Source organism: Dendropsophus ebraccatus, chromosome 8 (assembly GCF_027789765.1).
Source record: "Dendropsophus ebraccatus isolate aDenEbr1 chromosome 8, aDenEbr1.pat, whole genome shotgun sequence".
NCBI lineage: Eukaryota > Metazoa > Chordata > Amphibia > Anura > Hylidae > Dendropsophus > Dendropsophus ebraccatus.
Genome location: NC_091461.1, coordinates 82058851 through 82074786, shown reverse-complemented (window position 1 = coordinate 82074786; position 15936 = coordinate 82058851). Strand labels below are relative to the sequence as shown.

Genomic DNA, 15936 nt, shown 5'->3' with positions numbered 1-15936 from the left:
ATATAGCCCCCCTGTGCGCTCTCCCCCTGTAGTATATAGCCCCCCCTGTATCTTCTCCCCCTGTAGTATATAGCCCCCCTGTGTGCTCCCCTCAGTAGTATATAGCCTCCCTGTGTGCTCCCCTCAGTAGTATATAGCCCCCCTGTGCACTCTCCCCCTGTAGTATATAGCCCCCTGTGCGCTCCCCCAGTAGTATATAGCCCCCTGTGAGCTCCTCACAGTAGTATATAGCCCCCCTGTACGCTCCCCCCAATAGTATATAATCCCCCAGTAGTATATAGCCCCCCTGTGCGCTCTCCCCCTGTAGTATATAGCCTTCTGTGAGCTCCCCCCAGTAGTATATAGCCCCCCTATGCACTCTCCTCCTGTAGTATGTAGCCCCCCTGTGTCTTCTCCCCCTGTAGTATATAGCCCCTCTGTGTCTTCTCCCCCTGTAGTATATAGCCCCCCCTGTGTACTCTCCCCCTGTAGTATATAGCCCCCTGTGAGCTCCCCCCAGTAGTGTATAGCCCCCCTGTGCGCTCCCCCAATAGTATCTAACCCCCCAGTAGTATATAGCCCCCCTGTGCGCTCCCCCCAGTAGTATATAGCCCCCCTGTGCACTCTCCCCCTGAAGTATATAGCCCCCTGTGAGCTCCTCACAGTAGTATATAGCCCCCCTGTGCGCTCCAGGGTATTGCCCACCTATTATCCCTTTTCTGGAGACAGGTTGACTCTGTCCTCCATGTCATCAGCTCCGTAAACCTCTCTATCTCCCAGGAAATACTTGCCTTGGGCCGGCTCACCAAAGATTTTACCCCGGCAAAATGTAACTTAACCACCCACTTATTAGCAGCTTTGAAATCCCTTGAAATGGAAACAAACTCTACCACCCTTTTTTTGCAAACTGGATAAATATGGTAAAGAAATCTGTCACTTTAAAGAAATGTCCAGCTGGTCAAGCAGGATCCATGACATATTTGTGAGTCAGAGTATTTCATATCCTGTAATACAAAAAAAGCTAGGGAACTGTCGCTTAAATCCAACATTGGTGCTGCAGCCTAGTGCCTAAAACAACAACTATTATTGAAAAGAAAGTAAATATATTATACAAATGGGTGCACTCACCACCAAATAATGAAAAAATGTCAATTTTTACTAATGTATAAGAAAAAGACACACTAAGCACCCTGATAACTCTAAAAACAATAATAATAATTAAAAAAAACAGCGACCCCCTGACAAAGTCACCATGAGTGACGAAGCTTTGGGTCTGAACCAGATCTTTCATTACCATGATCTTTCCATTTATTTTTTTTATCTGGCTTTGATCTTGCATTATATTGCTTTGAATTTAGTGTTTACAGGGATATTTTGTTTGGACTGGTTTATATATACACTGCTGCACTATAGCGGGGGCCCTCTCCACAGTGTGCAGGGACCACGGCTAATTGGTCATTTAGAGCCAGCTGTCAAAGCTGACAGCTGCATATAAATGGCCTGTGTCCCCCATCCATGGTGTCTAGTGAGGGGGACCACATGTCAGTTTTACCATAGGGCGAATAGTGTTAATGCAAAACCCCAACCCTCCGCCCCCCTCCCAAATTAAAAAAGGGGGTTTTATTTTCAATTTTACCACCCATATAATTTTTTTCTTGTTTGGCAGCATATTTTATGCAAAAATTAAGTCTGTCACTGTAAAGTGCAATTAGTGACGCAATAAAGGGCCCATGTGGGTCTGTAGGTGAAAAAATACAAGCAGTATGGCCTTTTAAACGTGAGGAGGAACAAATAGAAGTGTAAAAATGAAAATTGGCTGTGACCTGTCCTATAAGATCAACACACTCCTTTCCTGATATCCTCTTTGCTGCTGGGCCCTGCTACTTCTCTATGTACCTCTTACCCTGTAAATTTCCCCATAAGAAAAGCACACACATTTTCTGAAATCCTCTCTGCTACTGGGATCCTGCTCCTTCTTCTATGTAACTCCTTAAAAAATGAGAAATACTGTCAGGTATAGTATATAGATGTAGTGCTGTATACTCTACCAGCGATCTAATGATCGCAGCTTCAAGTCTAGGGCGACAGAAAAAGTTTTTCCCAATAAAGCCCCTAATTATTACCAAAAAAACACATATGCAAAACATATCTGTGGAAAAATTGCTAAAGATCCTCTGATGCACATTCAAGGGTACCAATCACTAGAAAAACATGACTGCATCTGTAATAAAAGCCCCAGCACTGTTTCATGTGTTATAAGTAAACGCTATGGGTGTTTTGTACCTATGGAATGATTTTATCTGTGGATTAAAATAAAGGATATAGTTTTACATGACTGGATTTGCCGTGGATCCCTTTGTTTCAGCGTGCGTATATCTATAATCCGCAGTAGTGCTAGTTTACTACTATGCAGACACTACGAAAATAACACCGCACAGTGGTAAAGAAAAAGCCTACTCCCCCCTCTCTCTTTACTTGCAATCACAAAAGTTAGGGAGGTGTGATGTCACCAGCATGATGGGCGAGGCCATATTTGCAGCAGTCAAGTTACATGTTGTTTGCGTTCACTGGTTTACTATGTTAGTTCCCTCTGTTGGTCAATGGTGGGAAATGTGAATATACAAGGGAATAAACAAACATTTTTTTACTGTCACTGCTTCATATCAGTATATACCTGTGCCAGGTATATCTAAATGTGGTCATGCCTCCTGTAACAGCTGCATTAATCTTTGCAATAAAAAGTTTTGAAAAAAAAAAAAAAAAAAGTCATAGTACTCAAGTACAATTTAGTCCTGCAAAACAAAACCTTATATGGCTCTAAATAAAGAAAAATAAGAGTTATGGCTTTTAGAAAGCAAGGATGAAAAATAAAAAAAATTAAAGTGAACCCGGCCACTAAGGGGTTATTAATGTGTGTGTGTGTGTGTGTGTGTGTGTGTGTGTGTATATACACTGTAGCTTGTATACACCTCTTCACCTACACCTTCAAAGTCTCCCGCTTGCATGCCACTTGCTCATCTTACCCCCTGCTTTAAATTCGCTAATTACCCCTATGCAAATTTGGGGCTTAAGAGCATTTGCGGTGTTGCCTGGGTCCGGGAGCACCACTCCGTCCTGCCCAATCTGCCCCCTCCCGTCCAGCTCGCCCAGCCCGCTCCGCCCACTATGCATATTCATATATGCATAGTAGTGGATCTGTAACGGCATTTATGGATCGGGTAACCCTATAAGCATTTTATCCCCAGCCCAGCGTGCCTGTCATCTGCCGCTTCACTTCCAGGGATCTGTGCTGCCGCAGAGGGGTCTTATGAGGCCTGTAATCCCAACCGAACGCGTAAGCGGCTCCGGTTGCCATGGTGATCGCAGGAGGCAGGCGGGGACGCTTGAATGAGACGCTTCCGGGTTAGGTCGGGATTACAGGCCTCATCAGACCCCTCTGTGGCAGCACAGATCCCTGGAGGTGAGGTGGCAGATGACAGGCGCGCTGGGCTGGGGATAGAATGCTTATAGGGATACCCTATCCACACGTGCCATTAAAAGACCCACTACTATGCATATATGAATATGCATAGTGGGATGGGAGGAGGCTGGCTGGGTGAGCTGTACGGGAGGGGAGGGGGCGAACTGGGCGGGACTGAGTCGTGCTCCCGGACCCAGACAATGCTCCACGTGCTCTTAAGCCCCAAATTTGCATAGGGGCAATTAGCGAATTTAAGAAGAATGCAGAGGAGCATTTCTAACATCAATCAACTCCTAAGGTAGAGGGCTTATGTGGCATATCAGCAGGTTCTCTCGGCAGAACCTGCTGATAATGCCATTTTAAGCTATATCTTTCTCCTTCTCCTGACGATTTCTAAAATTCAACATTGACAAAAACAGTTCATCATCTTACTGCACCTTGCAGTCTAATCTGCCTATCACAGTCAATGGCTGCGCTCTCTCCTCTGTCCCACAAGGCTGCTGGTTTAGGATAACCTTTCATTCTGTTATATAATTTAAATCACACATCCAGACCTCCCGTCGCCTCCACCTCAAAAACATTTCCTGAGCCCCCTCTTTTTATTGATCTTAACGGGAACCTGTCACCCCCCGTGCCGGTGAAGGCTGCCCGACCCCTCTCTAGAGCCCCGGATACTTACCCCATGTCGCCAAGTCCCGCTCTTGGAGCCAGTCCCGGGACAGAGATATCCGTGTCGGAAGCCCGGCGCGCTGCATAGATGGGTCCGACGCCCATAGAGAATGAATGGAGCCGTCATTCTCTATGGGCTTCAGACCCACCTCTGCAGCGCGCGCGCTGGGCTTCCAACAAGGATATCTCCGTCCCGGGACCGGCTCCAGGCGCGGGACTTGGCGACATGGGATAAGTATCCGGGGCTCTAGCCGGGGGTCGGGAGGCCTTCACGTAACAAAACTGCTGGTACATGCCCTCATCATCTCCTGCTTGGATTACTGCAATTTCCTTCTCTCTGGCCTTCCATCTAACACCCTTGCTCACCTCCAATCCATTCTTAATTATGCTGCCCTACTAATCTGCTAACCATGACATATAAGGCCACCCACAACCTGCCCCTCCCCCCCCATACATCTGACTTGATCTCCTCATACCACCTCTCACGCAATCTCTGATTCTGACAAGACCTGTTCTCTCCCCTTGCCTGATGCTCACACAACAGTTTCCAAAATTTCTCCTGACCTGAGTTTCACCCATACTCCAGATTCCCCTAAGCAACAGGAATTTAAAAATATATCTTCAAAATAGGCTAAAACCTACAATATCTCTGTAGCCTTCTCACTGCACTGTCACAAGCTGCTTCCATCACTTACTGTCTCATTCCCCTCACCTTGTAGATTATAAACCCTCACAGGCACGGTCCCCTCCCTCTATCTAGCAGTCTGTCAGTTACTTTGTCATTTTCTTTATTTATGTTAAATTCTGTCAACCCCTTAACATATGTTCAGCACCCTAGAATCAATATTAACTACAATTTACTTTGGGCGCAGCACTTGATGAGATTCCCTTACGATGTTTGTTAGTTTCACCATAAAGTATACTGTGTAGGGAGAAAAAAAAAACTCCAAAATTGCACACTTTTTGGAAAAAAAAATTATTTTTAGTTTTATGGTAAACTTAAGGTGTTACTACAAACAATCCCCCATATTGCTCCAAATATGGGAAAACAAGTGTTACTTAAAGGAGAAGTCCGGCGAAAATAATTTTTTTATATGTTATTACTTATGGAAAGTTATACAATTTTCTAATGTACATTAATTATGGGAAATGCTCATATACTGCTATTTCCCTTAATTTAGTGTATCAGGAAGTGTTAGAATTATCTCTGAAGCAGTGACGTCACGACCAACGGTGTAATTCCTATGGAGTGTCCAGCAGGGGGCGCTCTATATATAGAAGTCAATGAGTACCATTGACTTCTATATATAGTGCGCCCCTGCTGGACACTCCATAGGAATTACAGTGTATGTAATGTAATGCACTGTACTGTTGTGACTTTATGAATACATTTATGGAATACTTTGGGGAGCAAGTGTCCTTGCTCCCCAAAGTATCCCATAAATGTATTCAATGAATACATTTGCAGGGCACCGAGCAGGGAGGGAGAGAGGTGCCATCTACCTCCCCCCCCTTGCTCGGTGCTGGGAACATATACAAAGCACTACTCCCCCATTATCTGCAGATAATGGGGGAGTAGTACCTTTTGCTATCCCTATCACCGCCCGCGCCGCCGCCGCTCACACAGGGGCTGCTATTCATGCCCCCCGCCGCTCCCTCTCCTCCTCCTCCCGGCATCAAACTTACGATCGCGCCGCTCCTAACTACCCGCCCGCTCGCTCGCCCGCCCCGTTCCTGGCCGCCGCTCTCTGCTCATGCCGGCCGCGTCAGCCCACCCCCACCCCGGCCGGGAGCACGGCGCTTCCTGGTGTCCCCGGCCGGGGTGGGGGCGGGCTGACGCGGCCGGCATGAGCCGAGAGCGGCGGCCAGGAACGGGGCGGGCGAGCGAGCGGGCGGGTAGTTAGGAGCGGCGCGATCGTAAGTTTGATGCCGGGAGGAGGAGGAGAGGGAGCGGCGGGGGGCATGAGAATAGCAGCCCCTGTGTGAGCGGCGGCGGCGCGGGCGGTGATAGGGATAGCAAAAGGTACTACTCCCCCATTATCTGCAGATAATGGGGGAGTAGTGCTTTGTATATGTTCCCAGCACCGAGCAAGGGGGGGGGGGAGGTAGATGGCACCTCTCTCCCTCCCTGCTCGGTGCCCTGCAAATGTATTCATTGAATACATTTATGGGATACTTTGGGGAGCAAGGACACTTGCTCCCCAAAGTATTCCATAAATGTATTCATAAAGTCACAACAGTACAGTGCATTACATTACATTACATACACTGTAATTCCTATGGAGTGTCCAGCAGGGGCGCACTATATATAGAAGTCAATGGTACTCATTGACTTCTATATATAGAGCGCCCCCTGCTGGACACTCCATAGGAATTACACCATTGGTCGTGACGTCACTGCTTCAGAGATAATTCTAACACTTCCTGATACACTAAATTAAGGGAAATAGCAGTATATGAGCATTTCCCATAATTAATGTACATTAGAAAATTGTATAATTTTCCATAAGTAATAACATATAAAAAAATAATTTTCCCCGGACTTCTCCTTTAACTAAGAAGGTGACGAGGAAAATAAACTGCAAACATTTGTCTGCACCCTAAAGGGGTTAAAGAAATCTTCAAAACAAAATTCAAATTAGTTATTTAAAGACCCCCTACTAACTGCATCCCCTTTTATAACACCAAGGAGAATTCCCTGGTAAATTTCATATGCTCCAACTGTTTTTCACTACTATTTGAGTGGTTTCCCGCTAACTAGTAGTGTGACATAAGTAACTATGTACTGTAAGATTGGAAAGAGCCATGGGTCTGATTCTAATGTTGACAATCCGAAAATGGCAGATAAGATGGGGAAATATAAAGTGGTAATGGCTTTGCTAGCACTTGATTATGCTTTAATATATTGCATAGGAACTGCTTATAAAGCTTGGGTGCATTGTGTGTGGTGATTGCCCTCTAGTATTGGTATACAGTACACCTGCAGAGACAGTTAGAAATCATGTGATGTTTGTGTTTTTGTTGGAGGCAACTCTGGCTAAAGTGTTGATTTTCGTACACTTGGGCACAGCAGGGGCTATAAGCTCAAAAGGACAGGCACCATTGCCTTGAGAGAGTGTGCCACACCTCTGTTCACTTTTAAAGTAGTAAAATACAACATACTGATTAATGTGTTTTTGTGTGTTTGCAGGGCCTGTGATAAACGCCTTTGGTCCAAAATTGATATGAGTCGCTGCAAGTCTCTGATGCCACTGGCACTTAGTGGTATCATTAAAAGGCAGCCTGTGCTGCTTGACCTTAGTTGGACAAACGTGTCTAGAAAGCAGCTCACATGGTTGGTGAATAGGCTGCCAGGTGAGTACAGTTTCACTACAGTATCTGTGTATTGCATAAGGTTATTTGTCTCATTTTCCCTTTAAACTGATTTTCCTATTTCAGGACAAACTGTTATGCCATTAATGTTTGATAGATGCACGTCTTGTCTCCTGGACTCAAAACCTGTATTAATAACAAGGGCCCCGTGGCATAGCTAAGTAAACAGCATAGTGCTGCTTTGCCATTTTCAGTCTTCTGGCCACCGCAGCAAGCTAAAATCAGTGAGATATATGCTGGTTCCATCTTTTGGATGCACATCTATCAGAAATTTAATGCATATGTTGTGAATATGCCATCAATGTTTGAAATTTGAAAACCTCTTCAAGGGTTTTTTGGCAGGAAAAAAACACTATATGCGGAGCAGTTTTTTTCAGCTTTAAATTATTGAATTATTGATTATTTGACTGGACAATTCACCATGGTCCATCATGTGTCGTTTTAGCATAGCTGTAACTTATTCTGTCCTAGGAACAAAATACAAAATGCCCACCACCGTTATCTTAACTGAGAGCGTGGGACCTGCATACCTGCATCTATTTGATAGACATTTATTGCATATCAACAGAATAAGTTAGGAACACCCCTTTTAAATAGAAAGAAAAAATAATTAAACCTGGAGGGTTTTCTGTCAAAAGATGGCATTCCATACAAGATGTCATCAGCGACTGAAACTGTGTTGAAATTTCTAGGCTTATCTCTGAGTCTGTTTCAATATTGATTTTCTCTTCTCTCCCAGGATTGAGAGAGCTTTTTCTTGCCGGTTGTTCGTGGTCTGCTGTCTCTGCTCTTAGTAGCTCAAGTTGTCCACTCCTGAGAACACTGGATTTACGCTGGGGTGTGGGAATAAAAGATTCACAGATAAGAGATGTGCTTACACCACTCTCTGAGAAGCCAGGTAACTGCATGGGTTCTGTTGTGCCTGTCATCCTAGCCCTCACTTCTTTTTATGGTTTGTAAAGGGTCGATTTCTTGGTGTCTGCAGGATATGACTCTCGCAGCAAGCTCCGCTTCCTAACAGATCTGCGTCTCTCTGGCCTGGACATCTCCGATGTCACAATCCGGCTCATCATACGGCATTGTCCTCTCCTCTCTAAGCTCGACCTCAGCCACTGCCGTTTGTTGACTGACCAGTCTGTCAACCTTCTTACAGCTGTAGGGTCATCTACACGGGTTTCTCTCACCCACATCCACTTGGCAGGTAAGTTGTAAGCTGTTTTATAGTTGTGTTCTCTGATCACAGTGGGACATTTTCACTCTGTGTATGTAGGATATCAATAAAGTATAATTTTGTCAGCTATTTTCATTAGACCTCTTAAATATGTTTTGTGCAAATTACAGGCTTGTCATTGCAAACATTTACATTAAGTGCTTTAGCTCGTTTACTGTGATTTGTTAAAAGGTAACTATTTGAGTTCCATTCATGTCTTGTTTTTGTCACTAGCATACAATGAGATACTGGTAAAAAAAAAAGGGGGTATTCTGACATACTGCGAAATACCTGCACCAAGATAAGTAGACTTTGCTTTTGAGTCCCTCAAGAAAAGTGTTCTGAAAACAGACAATATGTAGTCTCTAATATACAAAGTTTGGGCAATGGGCATGCTATCCCATGCTTCTGAATTCCCCTAACATACTGGCAATATGCTCTGGTGTGTGCAGCATCGCACACACCAGAGCAGCCGCGACAGAGCCCCCAGCTCCGGAACTTACATTGTGGCGGGGACAGGAGGGAAAGCACTGGGATGATATGACATGTGAATAAGCATCATCCTGGTGACTTGTCCTCCCTACCTCTGCTCACGCTGGAGCTGTCATCATGTGCCACACAGTCCTTACCTCCAGGACTTAGAGCGTTGCGGAGACAGGAGGGAGAGCTATGCTCCAGCTGACCACTAAGGGGGGGAAGTTGCTTCTATGTATGTGAGGCATTAGAAGGCAGGCCATTAGGTTATGGCCCCTTTCTCTGTCTCTGTGCTGGAGGCAAGTATTGTAAGACAGGGAAAGTAGGCCGGGGGCTGCTACACGCCCCGAGGATCGGACCTAGAAAAAGCACTATAGGCGCAGAAGCCTTTATTAGTGTCTTTTGAGCATTTGTATAACTTTTTTTGGGACAATACTTTAATAAAGCTTTTGGCCGGAATACCCTTTTTATCACATGCACTATATAAAAACCACCACTGTTATAACCCCTCAATTGTTCCTATGATTATGTATAGTGAACTCTTATCGGTCATGCTTTTATGTATAATTGAAAGAGTTGACTAGTAGTACAGATGTATTAATACCCCCCAAAGTAAATTTACAATTAGCCAGACTCTTAATGTTAACTTTTTTTTTTTTTTTATATTTGATATTTCTGTTGTTTTGGAATACCTAATCATTCCCTTCTGGACATTACCTAAAACCCATCAGCATGCCAGGGCAATCCAAACACAATTCTTTTTTTATGTTTAATATTTTGCACTATTACCTCAATTTTGCATGTTATAGTGATACCAAATTGGTGTAACAATTTTTTATGAAAACTGACCGTAAGTTCACACGAGTATCGCATAGTTACCTTCTAGCGCTTCTCTGTGATGCAGCCTCTTTTTTAATTTTTTTTATATATCTTATTTTTAGCTATACATTCCATTGAAAAAGAGATCATTCATCAGTAATGAGATTTGTTAAGTTACAACTAAGATCATTTTGTCGAAGTTCAAAAATAACATTCCCTTTTGGATTTCTTTTATTACCTTAAGTCATTCTGCTTAATCAAATTCTGCAAACACACCTTTGTTCAGGTTTCCTGTCCTGCGGATAGGAGGCCTCTGAAGAGTCCTGTCCTGGGAAAAAGTCTTTACACATCTTGCCATTGGCTGCAGGTCCCCCGTTGCTTCTTCATGCTCAGTGGGGCTCTCTGGAGTCATAAGCCTTTCTGCGGACAGCAGCCATGAGTCTGGTGAGTGGTGGAGGTGTCTCCTGCGGTCCCCTGTAGTATTTTCTCCCAGAGGTCTTTGGGGGACTGTGGCGGGTAGGCTGTGCTCGATCTCTCCAGCCTGAGGAATGTGCTGTTGTGCGCGCACGTACGTACGTTTCCGGGTCACATGATGTTCTGCAACATGCGTCCACACGTTACACGGTGACTTCACATGCCAGGGACGCTACATACGAAAGCATGGAGTTCGGCTGCAACTCAGGTGGTTTAAAACGCCAGGAGACCCTCGAAACCTTGTCCATGTTCCTTGCGTCCAGGAGGGATGACTCCACCAGCCAGCTTGCCATGAACCCTTTGAGGACCAAGCCCAAAATGACCCAGTTGACCGCGACAATTTTCATTTTTAAGTTTGTTTTTTCCTCCTCCTCTTCTAAGAGCTCTACCACTTTCATTTTTCTATCTACTGGGCCTTGTAAGGGCTTGTTTCTCCCGGGAATAGGTGTACTCCCAAAATATTATTTATGAAAACATAAATTGGTGAAATTGGAAATTGAATTTTGTGGGGGGGTTTCCTGTGTTAACGTAATGCATTATACGGTAAAAGCGACATGATACCATTATTCTATGTGTCAGTCAGAACACAACCATATGCAGGTTTACACAGATTTTCTAATGTTTATATATTTTTTTTATGAAACTTTTTTTTGCAATTAATATTAACCCCTTCAAGACCAAGCCTATTTGCACCTAAAAGACCAGGCTCATTTTTCAAAATCTGACCTGTCTCACTTTATGCTCTTATAGCTCAGTGATGCTTTAACGTATGCTAGCGATTCTGAGATTGTTTTTTCGTCACATATGGCACTTTATATTAGTGGCAAAATTTGGTCACTACTTTGTGTATTTTTTGTGAAAAACATCAAAATATCACGAAAAATTTTTAAAAAATTGCATTTTATGAACTTTGAAATTTTCTGCTTCTAAAAAAAAAAGTCGTATCACATAAATTAGTTACTAAGTCACATTACCATTATGTCCTATTTATTCTGGCTTCATTTCATAAACATATTTAACTTTTTTAGGGTCTTACGGGGCTTAAAACTTATCAGCAAATTACCACATTTTCGTGAAAGTTTCCAAAACTAATTTTTTAGGGACCAGTTCTTTTTTTTAAGTTGATTTAGGAGATTTGTCTACTGGAAACCCCCATAAGTGACCCCATTTTGGAAACTAGACACCTTAAAGAATTAATCCAGGGGTATAATGAGCATTTTAACCCTACAGGGGCTGGAGGAAAGTATTCACCATTAGGCTGTAAAAAAATGAAAAATGAAAATATATATCTGTTTGGATTAAAGTTTCTCATTTTTAAAAGGAACATGAGAGAAAAAGCACCCCAAAATTTGTAACGCAGGTTCTCTTGAGTACTACGGTACCCCATATGTGGGCATTAACCACTGTATGGGCACACAGCAGGGCTCAGAAGGAAGGGAGCACCAATTAGCTTTTCCATTGCAGATTTTGCTGAAGAAGTTTCCGAGCGCCAGGTGCATTTGCAGAGCCCCTGCAGTGTGAGCAGAGAGAAAAAACCCCATAAGTCACCACATTTTGGAAAGTGCACCTCTCAAAGAATTCATTTTGGGGTGTGGTGAGCATTTTGACCCCACAGGTATTAGAGGAAAGTATTCAAAAGTAGACAGTAAAATTGAAAAACTCAAATTTTTCCAATAATATTTTCGTTTAGTTTGAAATTTCTCAATTTCACGAGTAACAAGAGGAAAAAAGTACCCCAAAACTTGTAACACAGGTTCTCCTGAGTAAAAAGGTACCTCATATGTGGGCATAAACCACTGTATGGGCACACAGGAGGGCTCAGAAGGAAAGGAGCGCCAATTAGCATTTTCCGTGCAGATTTTTCTGAAGACGTTTCTGAGCGCCAGGTGCGTTTGCAGAGCCCCTGTAGTGTCTACAGAATAGAGCCCCCCCAAAAGTCCCCCCATTTCGGAAAGTACACCCCTCAAAGAATTTATCTTGGGGTAGGATGAGCATTTTGGCCCCACAGGTATTAGAGGAAAGTATTCAAAATTGGCCAGTAAAAATGAATTTTTTCAATAATATGTTGGTTTAGTTTGAAATTTCTAAATTTCACAAGGAGCAGGAGAAAAAATGTACCCCAAAATCTGTAACGCAGGCTCTCCTGAGTACAACGGTACCCCATATGTGGGCATAAACCACTGTATGGGCACGCAGCAGGGCTCAGAAGGGAAGGAGCGCCAATTTGCTGGAGCAAAACCGCAGCTAGTAATAGTTATTAGAATAGCGTAGTTACTAAAAAAAAATAAAATAATTAGATTACAGGAAATATGGGGTGGTTACGGACAGTCTGGGGTGGTTCCGGGTAATCTAGAGTTGGTTACGGGCAGTCTGTTGTGGTTACGGGTAATCTGGGGTGGATACGGGTAATCTGGGGTGGATACGGGTAATCTGGGGTGGATACGGTCAACCTGGGGTGGTCACAGGCAACCTGGGGTGGTTACGGCAACCTGGGGTAGTTAGAGGCAACCTGGGGTGGTTACAGGCAACGTGGGGTGGATACGGACAACCTGCTGTGGTTACAGACAACCTGCTGTGATTAGAGGCAACCTGGGGTGAATACGGACAACCTGCTGTGGTTACAGACAATCTAGGGTGGTTACAGGCAACCTGCTGTGGTAACGGGCAACGTGGGGTGGTTACAGACAATCTGGGGTGGTTACAGGCAACCTGCTGTGGTTACGGATAAACTGAAGTGCTAATAGGTAATCTGAGGTGGTTACCTGTAATCTGGCATGGTTACGGGCAATCTGGAGGGGGTCACTGGCAATTTGGGGTGGTCAGAGGCAAGGTGCGGTGGTCAGAGGTGACGCGCGGTGGTTGCGTGCAATCTGGCATGATTACGGGCGACCTGGGGTGGTTATGCGCAACCTGCGGTGGTTACGGGCAACCTGCGGTGGTTACGGGCAACCTGGGGGGGTTACAGACAATCTAGAATTGTTACGGATAGACTGAAGTGCTTATAGGTAATCTGGGGTGGGTGTACATGTAATTTGGGGTGATTACGGACAATCTGGAGGGGGTCACTGGCAACGTGCGGTGGTTATGGGTAATCTTGGGGGTTACGTGCAATCTGACGTGATTACGGACAACCTGGGGTGGTTACGGGTAATCTGGGGTGGTTAGAGGTAATTTGGGAGTAAACTGCAGTTATTACTATATTAAGTGTGTGTTTTATTTTCTTTTGTATGTTTGTCACTTTTTGTACTTTACACATTCATTTTCACTGTATTACTATGATTACTGTGATATTTTCTATCACAGTAATCATAGTTCAGTGACAGAGACTAAATATTTAGAGCTGGCTGGTTGTGGAGCACGTCATAACCAGCCAGGACGCCAAAGAGGAAGGAGCTCCAGGATCAGGTAATGTATAAGGGGTGGGGGGGGGGGTGACTGGGGGACGGGGGTGACAGGGTGGGGTGGGGGGCGACTTGGGGGGTGGGGGGACATCACTTTTTATACCTTATGACTGCCCCATGCTCTCCGCTACCTCCGGTGGCGGAGAGCATGGGGTTTTCATTCATTTTTACTAAGAGATCACTGTGAACAGATATACTCTGTTCACAGTGATGGCGGCGGCCATCTTGGATCTGATGGACGCCGCGGGGAAGGGGGATAGTGATCGGGGCACTAGGGGGGCTGGTCTGGGGTCTGATTTTACTTATTTCATCTCCATCCACGGTGGGGGGAGATGAAATATAGCGGCGGCACCAGCCCGTTTCGGCGGTCACTAAGGGGTTAATGGGGGTCAGCTGCGGGATCGCAGCTGACTCTCATTACCTCCGGGGCTGCAGTCAGATGAGAGCGGGATCGCTATCCCTGCAGCGATCCCGTTCTCATCACAAAGCCCCCTCAAGTCAGGAACGTATATGTACATTCCTACTGCACGGGGCATGTGCAATAGGAACGTATATATACAGATTGCTGACGTGAAGGGGTTAAAATGCCCCTATTGTGACGCTTATAACTGTTTTAGTTTTTCACCTACAGGACTGTATGGGGTGTCTTTTTTTGCTCCATGATCTCTAGTTTTTATTAATACCATATTTGTATAGATCGGACGTTTTGATCACTTTTTATAATTTTGTTTTTAGATATAATGTAACAAAAAATTGGCAATCCCGGCACTTTTTCCCCCTCTTTTCGTTTACGCCGTTCGCGATGACTATTGTTATATTTTAATAGATCTGACAATTATGCACGCTACGGTATATAATATGTTTATTTAATTATTCTTATATGTTTTATTTATATCAGGGGTGGGGAACCTGCAGCTCCCCAGGGGTGGGGAACCTGCAGGGGTGGGGAACCCGCAGCTCCCCTGTGATGCGCGCCGCTCTGGAGGAGGAAGGAGCCGGCGCACACAGCATCCTCTGGTGTCTGTGACAGCTGCCGGACACAGGAGGATGCTGTCTATGCCGGCTTCTTCCCCAGCAGAGCGGCACGTGTCTCCAGTCTCCTGCGGGCCGCGCGCGATGACGTCATTTCATTGCGCGCCGCCTGCAGGACAAGACCGGCACAGAGGACCTGGGACAGAAGAGGACCTGGGCAGCGTGGGAGCGGAGGTAAGGTGAGTGGGATGTTTATTTTTTTTATTTGGGGGTTAACTAGGCCACCAGGGACATGCCTGATGGGGGTTAACTAGGCCACCAGGGACATGCCTGATGGGGGTTAACTAGGCCACCAGGGACATGCCTGATGGGGGTTAACTAGGCCACCAGGGACATGCCTGATGGGGGTTAACTAGGCCACCAGGGACATGCCTGATGGGGGTTAACTAGGCCACCAGGGACATGCCTGATGGGGGTTAACTAGGCCACCAGGGACAAGACTGATGGGGGTTAACTAGGCCACCAGGGACATGCCTGATGGCGGTTAACTAGGCTACCAGGGACATGCCTGATGGGGGTTAACTAGGCCACCAGGGACATGCCTGATGGGGGTTAACTAGGCCACCAGGGACATGCCTGATGGGGGTTAACTAGGCCACCAGGGACATGCCTGATGGGGGTTAACTAGGCTACCAGGGACATGCCTGATATGGGTTAACTAGGCCACCAGGGACATGCCTGATGGGGGTTAACTAGGCCACCAGGGACATGCCTGATAGGGGTTAACTAGGCCACCAGGGACATGCCTGATGGGGGTTAACTAGGCCACCAGGGACATGCCTGATGGGGGTTAACTAGGCCACCAGAGACATGCCTGATGGGGGTTAACTAGGCCACCAGGGACATGCCTGATGGGGGTTAACTAGGCCACCTGGGACATGCCTGATGGGGGTTAACTAGGCCACCTGGGACATGACTGATGGGGGTTAACTAGGCTACCAGGGACATGATTGATGGGGGTTAACTAGGCCTACCAGGGACATGACTTGGGGGTTAACTAGACTACAAGTGGCATCATTGGGGGGGTTAACTACAATAGCAGGGGC

The 15936-nt window shown here is 45.5% G+C and overlaps 1 protein-coding gene across 8 annotated transcripts in view; it reads left to right on the top strand.

Annotated features, from left to right (window-relative positions):
- The window catches only part of KDM2A (lysine demethylase 2A), a 361653-nt gene that overhangs the window by 248925 nt on the left and 96792 nt on the right, over positions 1-15936 (top strand). For all 8 annotated transcript variants that reach the window (XM_069980774.1, XM_069980773.1, XM_069980770.1 and 5 more), the window contains 3 exons: positions 7299-7462; positions 8220-8378; positions 8466-8681. In XM_069980774.1, the coding sequence (XP_069836875.1) occupies positions 7299-7462; positions 8220-8378; positions 8466-8681 (539 nt within the window). The remainder of the gene's footprint in view (positions 1-7298; positions 7463-8219; positions 8379-8465; positions 8682-15936) is intronic.